The sequence below is a fragment of the Martes martes genome (genome assembly GCF_963455335.1).
Source record: "Martes martes genome assembly, chromosome: 12".
Taxonomy (NCBI): Eukaryota; Metazoa; Chordata; class Mammalia; order Carnivora; family Mustelidae; genus Martes; species Martes martes.
Genome location: NC_137900.1, coordinates 60,375,536 through 60,390,640, shown reverse-complemented (window position 1 = coordinate 60,390,640; position 15,105 = coordinate 60,375,536). Strand labels below are relative to the sequence as shown.

Sequence of the window (15,105 nt, the reverse complement as noted above, 5' to 3'; positions counted from 1 at the left end):
GCTAAGCCATGCCCATGCTAAGCACTGGAAAATAGAGCTGCATTATCACCTCTGACGCAGAGGCCTGGCAACTCCAGTGCATACCACTATTGCCCCCCATCCCAGATTCAATGTCCTAACATCGTGAGTTGGGAACCGTAGCATTCAAATCCCTTCTACAACCTCCCCAACAAGTGGTAGTCCAGGCTGTCTGAACCCCTCCAGCTATCAGCCCAGAACTGCTGCTTCTCCTGCTGCCACTTCCCTGCTGTGTTCTCAGAAACTGTGACCAATCGCATACCTCTTACTCGAGATGCCTCAGGGAGCCTTCTGGGGAGAGCCTCAAACACCCATTAGACCAGCAGTTCTTAAAATGTAGTCCTTGGGCACCTACTGGTGCCCAAGACCCTTTCAGGAGTCCATAAATTCAAGATTATTTTCATAACACTAAGACATTATTTTCCTTCTTCACAGTGCTCAACATTTCTACTGACATTGCAGAAACAATGGTGGGTAAAACTGCCTTAGCGCCTAACAAGGCACTGGCACAAACTGTACAGATAATCGCCGTAATTCTTCACCATCATGTACTAGCAATTTAAAAAATAAATGCCATGGGGCGCCTGGGTGGCTCAGTGAGTTAAAGCCTCTGCCTTTGGCTCGGGTCATGGTCTCAGGGTCCTGGAATAGAGCCCCGCATCGGGCTCCCTGCTGGGGGGGGGGGGAGCCTGCCTCCTCCATTCTCTCTCTGCCTGCCTCTCTGCCTACTTGTGATCTGTCTGTCAAACAAATAAATAAAATTTTAAAAAATAAAAAAAATAAAAAAAAATGCCAGCCTCACTTAATGTCCTTGATGAAGCAGTTTTTAAAAATTAATTTTATTAAAGCTAAATCCTTGAGTAACAAGTCTTTTCAGTATTTTTTTTTTTTTCAGTAGGCTCCATACCCAACATGGGCTCAAACTCACAACCCTGAGGTCAAGAGTCGCATGCTCCCCTGATTGAACCAGCCAGGTGCCCCATCTTTTCAATATTCTATGTGGTGAATCGGGAAGTAAGTATGCACAGAGCATGTGTGCTGCACACCAAAGGATGACTGTGTCTCAAGGAAAGCACTTAATCATTTGACTTGTGAGCTGAACCAACTGCTTTTTTTCATGGAATACCACATACACTTGAAAACGGCTGACAAACCATGGTTATCAGCCTTTGGTATCTGGCAGAACTTTTCTCAAAAAGAAACAAAGGGAATCTAGAACGTCAGGGGAAAACCCAACAGTATTTTTTTTTTTTTTTTTTAAGATTTATCTGAGAGAGAGAGAGAGTGAGAGCATGTACTCAAGCATGGTGGGGGGATGGGGGAGGGAGAAGGAAAGAGAGGGGGCTCTCCAGCACACTGAGATCACAATCTGAGCTGAAATCAAGAGGCAGATGCCTAACTGACTGAGCCACCCAGGCTCTCCAAAACTCAGCAGTATTTGTTGGCAATTTGAGCTTTCAAGTAAAAATTAGAATTCTGGAAAATGTGTGTCTGCTACCATGAGCTTCACAGCTTCCCAAAACTTAAAACTTAGACTTTTCCATTGATACCAATCATGATATTAAGGAATTTGGTTTCTTTTTATAACAATGTATAATGAAATGCATCAATAGTTGGAACATTTGCATAGCTTACTGAATCATTATTTTACAAGTGACCAATGCATAATGTTACATAATTATCCCTGGGTAGAAAATCCAGCCAAAATTCAACACAGACCAATGGATTTTAATGTAATATAGTACAAAAAAGTTACTGATGTGGTTTCAGATTCCACATTGCAAATAACCCTTAAAAACCTACCATTTGTCAAGTACTAAGGTACTATCAAAGAAGAATATACACAATTACCTGAAAAGACTATAAATACTCTCCAGCTATGTATCTATGTGAGACTAGATTTTCTTCCTCATATACAGTACTTTAAACAAACCACCCTATAATAATAGATAGAAAACAAGTAGATTCTGAGAATCCATATGTCCTCTATTAAATCAGATATTATATTAAAGAGATTTGTAAAAATGTAAAATAACTGCCATCCTCTCATTAATTTAGGGAGGTAAATGTAGTCTTCATTAAAAAACATTTATGTTCAAAATAGAAAGGTTCTGGGACACCTGGGTGGCTGAATCGGGTAAACATTTGCCTTTTGCTCAGGTTATGATCCCAGGGTACTGGGATTGAGCCCCGTTGCAGGCTCTGTGCTCAGACCGGAGTCTGCATCTCCTCTTCCCTCTGCCCAACATCCCCCACCCCCGCTTGTGCTCTCGCTCTCAGATAAATAAATAAAATCTTTTTTTTTTTTTAAAGATTTTATTTATTTGACAGAGAGACACAGCAAGAAAGGGAACACAACCAGGGGGAATGGGAGAGGGAGAAGTAGTCTTCCCACCCATGAGCCCCCATAAAATCTTTTTTTTTTTTAAAAAGCCTTCCTATAAAAAAAACCAAATGGACAAAAAAATAGGTTTTGGCACCTGGGTGGCTCAATCGTTAGGTGTCTGCCTTCGGCTCGGATCATGATCCCAGGGTCCTGGCATCGAGACCCGCATCGGGCTCTCTGCTCAGCGGGGAGCCTGCTTCCCCCTCTCTCTCTGCCTGCAGCTCTGCCTACTTGTGATCTCTGTCTGTCAAATAAATAAATAAAAATATTTTTAAAAATAAATAAAAATAAAATAAAAAGTGAATGGGAGAACATATTTGTAAATGATATATCTAATAGAGGTCAATATCCAATATATGTAAAGAACTTACACAACTCAATGCCAAAAGAAACAATCTGATTAAAAATTGGGCAGAGGGGGGTGTCTGGGTGGCTCAGTGGGTTAAGCCTCTGCCTTGAGCTCAGGTCATGATCTCAGGGTCCTGGGATCAAGCCCTGCATCAGGCTCCCTGCTCAGCAGGAAGCCTGCTTCCCCCTCTCCCTCTGCCTGCCTCACTGCCTACTTGTGATCTCTCTGTCAAATAAATAAATAAAATCTTTAAAAAAAAAAATTGGCAGAGGACCTAACCAGACATTTTTTCCAAAAAAGACATATAGATAGCCACAGACACATGAAAAAATGCTCAACATTATTAATCATTAGGGAAATGCAAGTCAAAATCACAAGAGATATCACTTTACACCAGTCAGAATGGCTAGTATCAATAAGAGAAGAAATAACAAGTGTTGACGAGGATGTGGAGAAAGGGGGACCCTTGTACACTGTTAGTGGGAATGTAAATTGGTGCAAATACTGTGGAAAACAGTATGGTGGTTCCTGAAAAAAATTAAAAATAGAAATACCACACAATCCAGTATTTCCACTACTGGGTATCTATCCAAAGAAAATGAAGACTCTAATTCAAAAAGATATGTGCACCTCTATGTTTATTGCAACATTATTTACAATAGCCAAGATACAGAAGCAACTCAAGCATCTGTTGATAGATAAATAAAGATGTGGTGTATTGATACACACAACGGAATGTTACCCAGCCATAAAAAAGAATGAGCTCTTGCCATTTGCAACAACATGGATGACCCTAGAGGGCATTTTGGAAAGTGAAATAAGTCAGTCAGAGAAAGACAAATACTATTTGATTTCACGTATATGTGGAATCTAAAAAGAATCTAAAAAAACTAACAACAACAAGGGGCACCTGGGTGGCTTAGTGGGTTGAGCATCTGCCTTTGGCTCAACTTGTGATCTCAGGGTCCTGGGAGTCTGCTTCTGCTTCTCCTTCTCCCTCCACCCCTACCCCCCCCCATTCTGCGCTACTGCTTGTGCTCTCTCACTCTCTCTCAAATAAATAAAATCTTAAACAGCAATAAAACGGACTCTTAAATACAGAGAACAAACTGGTGGTTACCAGAGGGAAGGTGGGGGGATGGACAAAATACGAAATAGATACAGGGCATTAACAGGTACAAGCTTCCAGTTATACAATAAATGTCATGGAGATGAAAAACAGTGTAGGGAATGTAGTCAGTAATATTGTAATAACATATGGTGACTACAGTCACCATGGTGAGAGTATAGAATTGTTGAATCAATATGTTGTACACCTGTAATTAATATAACATCATATGTTAATTATACATCAATATAAAAACATTTATGTTAACAGGGTTAATGTATAATGGGTTTCCATTGTTTTTAATGAATTTGTAAAAATTTAAATTTTTTCTCAGTTTCCCTTTTTTTATTTTTAAAGGTTTTATTTATTTATGTGACAGAGAGAGAGAATACAAGCAGAGGGAGCAGCAGAGGCAGAGGGAGAAACAGGCTCCTTGCTGAGCAGAGAGCCCAATGTCGGACTCAATCTCAGGACCCTGGGATCATGACCTGAGCTGAAGGCAGTTGCTTAACCAATTGAGCCACCCAGGTGCCCCTCAGTTTCCATTTTAGTATGCTAAGTACTGATAGATATAATCCACTTCAACAAAAGGTTTTCGGATCTTCAAACCCTATTCTTAATTTTTAAGAATATAAGACGTTCTAAAACCAAAAAGTTTAGGGGAAAAAAAAGTCTGAGAACTGCTGCACTAGATCATAAGTTCCTTTAGATCTAGACAGTATTAGTATTTTTGTGTGCATAAAAAAATTTACCCAGCAGAAGTTTATCAAGTGTCAACTCTTATGCCTGATGCTGTATTATACACTGGGAATTCAGAGTTGAAAAAGTCCCTGTTCCTAGAGGATTCACAGGCCATTGAAGAAGACACATAGGTAGGTACAAGAACAACTGTAACAGGAACTATGAGAATTACAGGAGCCTACACCAAGAATACCAATCTATTAGGTGAAGGGAATGAGAGGCGCAGTGACCAAGGAAGGCTTCCCAGAAAAGCCATCATTTGATCTGAGGGTTTTTTTTTTTTTTTCCCAGTGCCTTTTTTTTTTAATGTTTTATTTTTTTACAAACATATAATGTATTTTTATCCCCAGGGGTACAGGTCTGTGAATCACCAGGTTTACACACTTCACAGCACTCACCATAGCACATACCCTCCCCAATGTCCATAACCCCACCAGCCTCTCCCCAGCCCCCTCCCCCCAGCAACCCTCAGTTTGTTTTGTGAGATTAAGAGTCACTTATGGTTTGTCTCCCTCCTGATCTGAGTTTTTAACGCCATCAGAATCAGCCAATAGAAGAGCATTCTAGACAGAGGGAACAGAATGCATAAAAAGTGGAAGCTTTAAGAGAAGTATGGTTATTTCCAGGTCCTGGTTCAGTCCGAATGCAGCATGAAGTACAAGTCTGTGTATTGGGGGTGAGGATGGAAATCAAAGGAAATGAGGCAGGGAGGTAGGCAGGGGCCAAAACGAAGGACTTCATATACCATATTAAGAAATGTGGATTTTTATCCTTAAAGGAGAGAGCAGGAGGGAGGGGTTTGGGAGTATTCTAGTTTATTATTGGCAGCAACTTTTTAAAAGATTTTTGGTAACAATGTCAAGGTTCTGTTGAAAGAACATGTGAATTGGGGACCCCGGGAGGAAGACCACAGCAGACACAGGCAGGGGGTACTGTAAGGAGCTGCCCAAGACAATCCCAGAGACATCATGTGTAGGAAGTAGAATCCACAGGATTAAGTGGCTGTGGAAAGTGAGGAACAGGGGAGCGCTTGGTAACCCCCTGGGGTTTAGCACTGGCTACTGGGGAGGGTGGAGGTGTGTTCCACGAGTTTGGGGAAAACAGGGAGATGGTCGCAATGAACGCTGCGAGGTCAGGTTTGTTCCACGCGTAGCAAATCGGCAGCTGAGCAGATATAAATCCATTTCCGCACCCCGTCCCCAGCGGCCCGGGCCCGGGGCCCTCGGTTCCCACGGCTCCCACCCCCACCAGCAAAAGCCAGGCCGCCCCCTCCCCCGCCCCCACCAACGCTCAGGGGAGAGAGGAGAACCGCTCCCTCCTAGTTTCCTCCGCCGGGACTCCCCTTCCCCCTCCTCCGAAGCGGCTCTCCATTTCCTCTCCCCCCACCCCGCCCGAGGAAGCACGAAAACAAACAGCCCCGCACCCCGGGCCTCACGCTTCCCGACCCGGGAGCGGCTCCCGCTGCGGCGGCCTCAGGGAGAGGAGGCATTCCGCCCCGACTCCCGACGCCGGAGCTCAGGAACTCTTCCCCTCGACCCCCGCCTTCCCCGTCTCAGCCCGGCCCCGCCTCCCCACGGGGAAACAGCCCAAAAAAGGGCAGAAAAGAAATTTTGGCGTAAAGTTGGCCAGCTAGAGGAGACAAGAGAGTCCACAAAGAGGAGGAGGAGGCAGGGCGCGCGGGGCAGCGGCGGCGATTGGAAAGCCGGCAGGGGGAGGGGGAGGGGACGGGAGGGCCGCGTCCCGGGGGTGGGGGCGGGGAGCGCGCCGGGTCGGGCCGGGCCGGAGCCACGCGGAAAATATGCGGGGCACGTGGGGGGCAGGGCGGGCGGAGCGCGGAGCTGGGTACCTAGACGCCCCGCAGCCGTAGGAGGGGCGCTGCCTCCAGGGGCAGGGGCTGGAAGGGGAAGCGAGGGGAAGAGAGGTCAGGCCCGCCCTCGGGGGCAGCGGGCCCGGCCTCGTTCCTCACTGGCTCGGGACCCTGGGCTCCCTTCCTGCCTCAGTTTCCCCAAGTCCCTGGTGAGACTCACCGCTGTCACTACCACGTCGGTAACGCTGACCCAGAGTCTGGGACTCGGGGTAAACTGAGGTACTCGAACCACGGAGGAGCCCCGCCTCCCAAGAGACATTTAATCCAGGGGGATTTACAGGAAACTTCTAAATTAAGGGCAGCGACTGCTGCAGCTGAGGGGGGCACGCGGGTCCCTGCGCTCGCGCAGCTGCCGTGAGCTCACGCCCCGAAATAGCCCCAGGGGCCCCAACCGCAGCTGTTACTGGGCCCGGCTGTCACTCAGAGGAAGCTTTAGAGCCCCCAGCCCGAGGGTCCCCGCCCCTCCGCAAGGCCAGAGTTTTTCCAGCAGACTGTACCAGCTACTTTACCTTCCGACGGCTGGGGGGTGGGGGAGGGGAGGAGCCTCGAGAGGGGCGGTCCCGAGGGGGTGAGCGCAGGGGGCGGCCGCGTTCCCCCACCCGGCTGAGCTTCTGTCCCTACAAGGTTTGGGTCGCGGTGGGGGAGGGTCCCGGCCCCCGGCTCCGCCCGGCCCCTCCCAGCCTTTTAGGCGCCGCGCGGCTAGGACATCCCAGTCCCGCTTGGTCCTCCTCGCCCGTCACCCGTGCGCCCAGTCCGCGCAGCCAGCCCAGTTCGTCCAGTCCACACTGCCCGCCGGCCGGCCCGCCCCCCACCGCAGCCATGGACGCGATCAAGAAGAAGATGCAGATGCTAAAGCTGGACAAGGAGAATGCCATCGACCGTGCCGAGCAGGCCGAGGCCGACAAGAAGCAGGCTGAGGACCGCTGCAAGCAGGTGGGGGCCCCGGACCCAGTGCAGCGCCCTCCTCCCTAACAAGGGAGGGGTAGGCCCTGCCCTGTGCACCCTAGCCTGAGGCCTGCTATCGCAGGCTCTCCCATCTAGTGTGGGGGCTGGACTTTCACAGTACCATCAGGGACGCAGCCAAAGCCACACTTAATCTCACCCACCATACCTGGGCAGCTGCAGTCTCCCAATTTCCACACCTGCCCCTGCAGAGCAATGATGGGCCCAGCTTCTTGGGGTTGGAGGCTTTATCTCTAGCCCCACCAGGTCCCTCTCAACACCCAGGGCTTCACTGTCCTTCCTCTGCTCTCCTGCTTCCTACCTGACAGCCTCTAAGTACCTTTTAGTAGCCCCCTCACCTACAGCCAGGCCTCCTTCCTGAGCCCCCAGCCTAACTAACCAAGGCTTCTCCCTCCCAGCTGGAGGAGGAGCAGCAGGCCCTCCAGAAGAAGCTGAAGGGGACAGAGGATGAGGTGGAAAAGTATTCTGAGTCAGTGAAGGACGCCCAGGAGAAACTGGAACAGGCTGAGAAGAAGGCTACCGATGTGAGTGTGTACCTGGGGTATGGTGGGAGAGTGCACTGGGAGGGGTCCCAGATACAGGAATGAAGGGAGAAGGGGACCTGGACATCCCTAGCACCAGGACAGAAATAGTTTCCTCTCAGAAACCCAGCCTAAGGCAAGGTTGCACAATTAATCTAAGGCAGTGGGTAAATCAAAACCACACACCATTTCCCCCAGAAGACGCAGCCTTGTAAGTCCATTTGGTTCCAGCTCTTAGAACGTACAGTGATCAAGCGGTTAGTCATCGTGGGGGGTGGGGTTGGTACAAGAATTTACCATCCACCTCAATTAATCCTCTCGCTGAAAGTGGAGAAGAGGCTGTAGCTCCATTTGCAGGGTGTGGGGTGTGGGTGTAGGTACTATTGAGTAGGAGGAGGGAGAGGAATCCAGAGATGGGGCCTGACTTGAGTTACACCCCTGGGGGGCCATTAGAAATTCCCTGCTCTTGACCTCTGGCTCCAGCAGCCCTGCTGTGCACTGGGGCCCAGCTCAGGTTCTAATGGCCCCTCATTTACCCTCATTAAGCTATCAGCCTTGAGACCATGCCAGGCCACAGGATGGAAGGACAGGGCCACAAATGCCAAGGCAGCCACCTTACCAAGTCCTGTTCACTCTGATATTTCTCTGTCCACCCTACATCCCCCTAACCAGACTTCTCTGCCTTCTGCCATTCCCAGCCCCCACCTTGAGGTTGAAGAATGGCCAAATGACCATCCAAATGACTTTGGATATGATACTTATACCATTCTCTGCCTCAGTTTCCCCACTTGCCTTCAATCCAGGATTAAAATGAGTCTATGATTGGAGGTATGGTAGGATTGGCAAAAGTAGGTCTGAACATCTGAGATCTGAGGTGACATTACTGTTTATGTTGACCATTATCCATGTTCCCCAACACCTCCCCGTCAAGGTTGGTTTCTCTGACCTCCAGGCTTGGTTTTGGTTCTCCACCAGCCCTGGCACTTGGGAGGGAACTGACCTGCAGCTGCTCGCAAAGACAGCCCTGTGTGTCTGACGCTCTATAAATAACTAAGGCCCAGTGCAGCTGGAGGCAGGACTGGAAACCCAAGGAGCTGGGTGGGGGCTGGAGGGGAGGAGGGGAGGACAGGGACAGAGCTGGGGATGCAGGGTAGCAGTGCCAGGAGTCAGTAGCAAACACTGCCTGGACTTATTGTATGACCTTGAACACAGCACTTCACTTACACAATGCCTCAGTTTCTCCTTTCTCTCTTCACATTTATCCAGTGGGGACAGTAGTGCCTGTCCTGTGGTTGGAGAGCAGCATCTGTAACTAGGAAGAGCTTGAGAAGCAGAAAATGGCAATTATCAGTCCTGTGATGAGGAAGGACCCCAGGACTTCCCAGACTTCTCAGAGTCATTTGTCATCCCACTATCACAAAGAGAGTTTTCCTTTTATAGAGTCTCATCTTTCTCTAGAGTAGACCCCTAAGGTCCCCCAGAGTCATTCTTCCCAATCCCCACTGCTGCCCTCAGAATCCTTCCACACTGAGTCATCTGGTCCTCTGCCCATGATGAGCTTTTGTCACTCTAGGTGGCCTCAAGCACCTGGAGGACAAGCCACTACTTTATATGGTGCTGAGTTTCCCTTGCTGTTCAATACCACCCAGGACCTGCTTTCTACCTGCTCTGCCCCCAGGGCTGCCACCCATCCCTTCCCTCTTTCACTTCTTCCCCTACACTGGCCCTTTCTCCTTTCCAATCTTAAATCTCAAGGTCTTTGTCTCTGAGGGAGAGACGGATAACCTAACATTTATGGAGTGCAGACTCTGCGGACAGGGTGCCCAAGTGCTTTCCACATACAGTTCTACAATTTCCCAAACTTGGCTTATCATCAAAATCACTTGGAAGCTTTAAAAAAGAGAAAGGGGGGAAAAAAAAAAGCTTTCCAAGCTCCTGCCCTGGAAATCTCATTTCAGTGGACCTAGCATGGAGCTAGAAAGCCTGCTTGGTTTTACAAGCCCTTCCACGTGGTCTTGTTGATTATTAGAAGAACTGCATTACCTCAGAACCACCTACAGAAGAGGAACTGCTTGTGTCAACTCAGATTTAAAATTTAAAAAGGAGGAATCTGAGGCTTAGAGGGACTAAATAAGTAGCCCAAGGTCACACAAGTGTAGAGTGGTTGAGCTGTAGCTGACTCAGAGCCCATGCTCTTAACACCAAACTGCAGTGCTTCTCCCATTTTCCTTTATTGGAGGCCCTTCTTGCTCTGCCTTCTCATTTTCATAAGGTATCATCATTTTCCGTGGACCATTCCCAAAACCTCCGTGGTTCTACTTCTACTGCAGATCTGGGGCTGCACAGGTGTCACTCACACTACCCTAGCACCGCCTACAGGTGCCTCCTGGCCTGGCGGGGGTGGGGGGTGGGGGGTGGGGGCGCTGTCCAGAAGCCCCTTGTTACAGCCACGGATGTCTCCCGGCGGCCTGGCTAGACTCCAAGCCCCTCACTGGGAGTCTGACTGGCAGCTGGTGACATCACTGAGCTTGACTCTGTGATTGGCTGTTTTTAGCAGCGGCGCTGTCTGGTTGGCTCGATTTTCCCCACCCCCTTACTTGGGCCAGGCTTTGTTGTGGAGGAGTCAGGAGGACTCAGACCCGGTCTGAGCATGGAGCGCGTTCAGTGGGTACAAAAAGGCCTGCAGATAACCATCAGGAAACTATGCACAGTGCTAGAAGAGTCCCTGAAGCAGAGGAGTGGAGCTTGTTAAGGAATGCATGTTTTGGGCTGGAGTAGAGAATCTGGATAGAAGATGATTGGTTAGCAGGGGGAAAAAAATAGACTGAAAGTCTGGAAGCCAGGAAACAAGATTCTTTCTGACAAGAATCTTACCATCCTCTGGAACCTCTCTGACCCTCATCCAAGGCAAAAAAAAGCCCCCTGACCTCTGGCCTTTGACCCACAGGCCGAGGCAGATGTGGCCTCCCTGAACCGCCGCATTCAGCTGGTAGAGGAGGAGCTGGACCGGGCGCAGGAGCGCCTGGCCACAGCCCTGCAGAAGCTGGAGGAGGCTGAGAAGGCAGCTGACGAGAGCGAGAGGTGGGCAGGGGGCCTCCCAGAGGGCGGGCCAGGCAGGGACTAGCAGCCTGTCTCTGCTGGTCCTGACCCCACTTCCACCCCACACCCTGCGTCTCAGAGGAATGAAAGTCATCGAAAACCGAGCCATGAAGGATGAGGAGAAGATGGAGCTGCAGGAGATGCAGCTGAAGGAGGCCAAGCACATCGCTGAGGATTCCGACCGCAAATATGAGGAGGTGACAGCCCTGCCCCACTTCTTTCTCCCTCCCAAACCACAGATGTTCCCAGCCACTCACCAGAGGTGTGCACCTTCTGTCTCTCTCCCCCCAGGTGGCCAGGAAGCTGGTGATCCTGGAAGGAGAGCTGGAGCGCTCAGAAGAGAGAGCAGAGGTGGCTGAGAGGTAAGGAGACCCTGGGGTAGCAAGTGAAACTTGGCCTGGTCTGTGGCTCTGGGGTACTCTGGACCGTGGGAAGCAGTTTCCCAGGCTTGGGGCCATAGGGGCAGGTCCTGTCCTCTGACCCCTAACTGCTGCCCCCAGCCGTGCCAGGCAGCTGGAGGAGGAACTCCGAACCATGGACCAGGCCCTCAAGTCCCTGATGGCCTCAGAAGAGGAGGTAGTGACCTCTCTGGACCTTTCTGGGCAGTGGTGCCTTCTCTCAGCTCACCTTCCCCCCCCCAGTCTCAGGCTGCTCTCTCACCTGCTGGGGATTGGGAAGGGCCTGGGGCTTCCAAACTCTGCCTGCTGTCACTCTCACAACTTCGCTCTTCTCTTCTCTCTTCTACCCCTTCCTCACTGTGCGGTCTCCACTGTCTCCCACACTGTGCCCTCACACCCCCCCACCACACACCCCCTGCAGTAAATGTGGGGACCTAGAGGAGGAGCTGAAAATTGTTACCAACAACTTGAAATCCCTGGAAGCCCAAGCGGACAAGGTAGAAGGGGGTAGACGGGCAGTGAGGATGGGGTCCTGCAGGGGAGGGAGGCGGTACGCTCAGGCAGGGAGGGGCTGGGTATTCCCTGGAGACAAGATCAGGAGTAGCCTGTGGGCTCAGTGGAGTGAAGGATTTGTGGAGGCGACCTCCTGATGCCATGTGTATGTCCCTAAAAGTATTCCACCAAAGAAGATAAATATGAAGAGGAGATCAAACTGCTGGAGGAGAAGCTAAAAGAGGTGAGAGTCCTTCCCATCCCTATTCTTCCCTTGAGCCCCCATCCCCATCAGAGACTGCCTGTGGCAGGGACTTTGGGAATAGGGATGGAAGAGGAGGTTGACTTAAGTGAAAGTACCTGGGAGGGTCGAATTTTTGTCATTCCCCCTTCTTACCTTTACTCCCAGGCTGAGACCCGAGCAGAGTTTGCTGAGAGGTCTGTGGCAAAATTGGAGAAGACCATCGATGACCTGGAAGGTAAAGGGATATTCCCCTAATTCCCAAACCTTTTTAAGTCGGTCTGTCCCTTATTACATCTGTCCCAGATAAATTTGTTGGACCACCTAGGACTCCACCAACTCCCAGGGCTGTGCCCACCATTCAAGTAGCTGCACCTGGGTGCGGTGTGCCCACTCCAGTGCTTCTCGAACTTGAGCCCTGGTAGGGGCAATGCTGCTGGTCCTCAGACCACACTTTTGAGTAGCACTGACCTAGACAATTTGTCCCCAAGTGCAACACAATAGCACTATATCACAAAGATCTCTTTATTAAATATAGAGAGATTTGGTTTAATATCTTAAGTTTTCATGACGATAATGGAAAATACTATTTTAAGCTAGATTTGATGAAAATGAACATCCCGGTATTTGCTAATCTGTGGCTATTTTTCAGTAGTAGCAAGAATGTAGTACCTAAACTGTATTTTCTTTTTATTCTACGATAACCCTTTCACTTTGTAATTCCCACTTCTCGTGCTTCTAGCCTTCTCAGGCAAGCCTCAATTTTATCTCCAACTTTAGGACCTTTGTCCTTTCTGGCCCCAGCACCCTCCCCTTGAAGCAAGCACTCCTACTCATTCAAAGCACTGTGCCCCCATGTCTCTGAGGGAGATAGGAGCTCCAAGGGGAAGGACTGATTTGGGCTCCAGAGAAAAAAGAGACAGGGGTACAGAGAGGGGAAGAGGGAGCCCTCAGGGCTGTCCAGCCTGTTCTCTGGCCTATTTCTCCTACTCCATCTTTGTCCACCTTTCTCTGATTCTTGTTCTCTCTTTCCATTACCCTCGCTCCTTCCTTTCCTCTTTCCCTTCATTCCCTCTCCCCACACTCCCATCTGGCTCCCTTCCCCTGGACCCCCCCACCCCACCCCCAGACGAAGTCTATGCACAGAAGATGAAGTACAAGGCCATCAGCGAGGAACTGGACAACGCACTCAACGACATCACCTCCCTCTGAGCCCCACGCCAGTGTGGCCCCCTCAGCCCCTTCTCTCTCCTCTTTCCGTTCTCTGTGGGGAGGGGGCAGGCAGGAGGAGCAAAATGGTCAGCATCACACAGCCAGTCTGGGCGCTGCCTCAGAGAGCCCCCACCATATCTGCCGCCCACCTTGGCACTTGCTTCATCCTTCTATCCACCCACTCCACCCTCCAGCCTCTACCTCTTTCTGCTGCTTAATAAACTCAACTTGGTCTCCATGCTGTTTTCCTGCCCTCCAGAGAGCACTTCCCTCACCCCCTCAGAGACCCTGGCTCTTATAGTCACCCCCAATCTTGTGAGCCCCACCCCCACACCGAGCTCACCCACAGAACACTGTGGCCCACACAGAACCCCCTCCACATGGCACTCTCGCTCTGTCACTGTCTCACTGCTGCACGTTGGCACGAATCACCCTGTCAGTCGCTGTGAGCCCTCTGCTGCCTCTGAGAGACATGCTCTTATGCCGACCTAGCCCTGTCACTGACCTCAGAGCACGCCACTGCGGTTCCAGGATGAAGGAAGGACTGGAGAGAAGATGGGTGGGGAGGTGCCAAGGAAGGGCCAGAAGGTGGTGAAGGTCTGGGGTGACGTTTGGGAAAACCCTGCATCCCAACATGGGGCTTTCACTGCAGGTCTGGTTTCTGCCTCAAGCCTGTCTGTCTGGCCTTCCCCTTTCTGGCTCAGTCTTTGTCTTCCCTTCTGATTCCAACTCTCGTAAACCCTCTAGAGAAGGAGGTAAAGTAGTTTATGACTCAGACCTCCCCATCCCACCCCCACAACCCTGAAGCCTTGAGTGAGGCATCTGTCTCTCTCTTGGTCAGTCCGTCCATTTGCCCCTGGCACGGGATCCTCAGATTCCTTTGTGCTTATGTCTTCCAGTGCCTCCGTCCCATTCCAAGTCTGCCTCATCCCCCATCTCCCCTCATGTCTCCCTGCCCCTCCTCACATGCTGCTTCCCCTCACAGAGACCTTGGCCAGTGCCAAGGAGGAGAACGTGGAGATACACCAGACTCTCGACCAGACCCTGCTGGAACTCAACAACCTGTGAGGGTTGCTCTGCCCCCAGCCGGGCTGCCGTTGCCGCCCCAACGCAATAAAATGGATGTTACCTGCATCACGGGGCCCTTTAAACCTTTCTTTGATGTTAGCAATGGTGGTGGTAGATTTCCAAAGTAGAAAGGCTGAGAGGATGCCCGAGGGGAGCAGTGGAGTGGAAGGGTCCGAGTGACCATACTCCACAGTAGGACTTCCTTTACCAAGGGAGCCAAGGGGTGGGGGCAGTGGGTTCCCTGAGGAGGGTTGTGAACAGGCTGAGTGAAGCAGAGAGGCCCCTCTGGGCTGGGCGAACATCCAAGCCCTTATTACCCACACCGCAAAGGAGCTGCAGTCAGCGGCCCTGTGCCATTCCAGCAGAGGCCAATCTGAAGGAAAAACTGCAAAGCTACACAGATTTTACTTGAGCAGGGTCAAAGCCCAAAAGCCTCACTATGATTTTAAGCCTAGAGGCTAAGCCTGCCCTTCCCCCAGACACATACACTGCTGTGTGTGTGCCCAAGGCCATTCTAACTATCTCAGTCATTTCTACACCTTTCCCGAAAACATCTGTGCTAGGCAGTAATGCCCTCCCACCAAACTGTCCACACCCTGATCCTGTGAAAGGTTACCTTATGTGGGAAAAGGAACTTCGTGA

General features: G+C 50.5%; 1 protein-coding gene across 5 annotated transcripts; it reads left to right on the top strand.

Annotated features, from left to right (window-relative positions):
• Positions 1-6,363: 6,363 nt before the first annotated feature.
• Positions 6,364-14,543, top strand: TPM2 (tropomyosin 2). 5 transcript variants are annotated; one of them, XR_013967774.1, is made up of 11 exons: positions 6,364-7,402; positions 7,831-7,956; positions 10,901-11,034; positions 11,132-11,249; positions 11,344-11,414; positions 11,872-11,947; positions 12,124-12,186; positions 12,352-12,421; positions 13,313-13,481; positions 14,048-14,150; positions 14,381-14,528. XR_013967774.1 is itself a non-coding variant. In XM_080820118.1 (9 exons), the coding sequence occupies exons 1-9, from the start codon at positions 7,289-7,291 to the stop codon at positions 14,461-14,463; spliced, it is 855 nt and encodes a 284-aa protein (XP_080676244.1). In that variant the 5' UTR covers positions 6,364-7,288; the 3' UTR covers positions 14,464-14,528. The 5 variants fall into 5 exon arrangements, 4 of the variants coding, with proteins under 4 accessions (XP_080676244.1, XP_080676245.1, XP_080676246.1 ...); XM_080820118.1 differs by lacking the exons at positions 13,313-13,481; positions 14,048-14,150; XM_080820119.1 differs by lacking the exons at positions 14,048-14,150; positions 14,381-14,528 and having other exon boundaries at positions 13,313-13,642.
• The last annotated feature ends 562 nt before the right edge of the window (positions 14,544-15,105 follow it).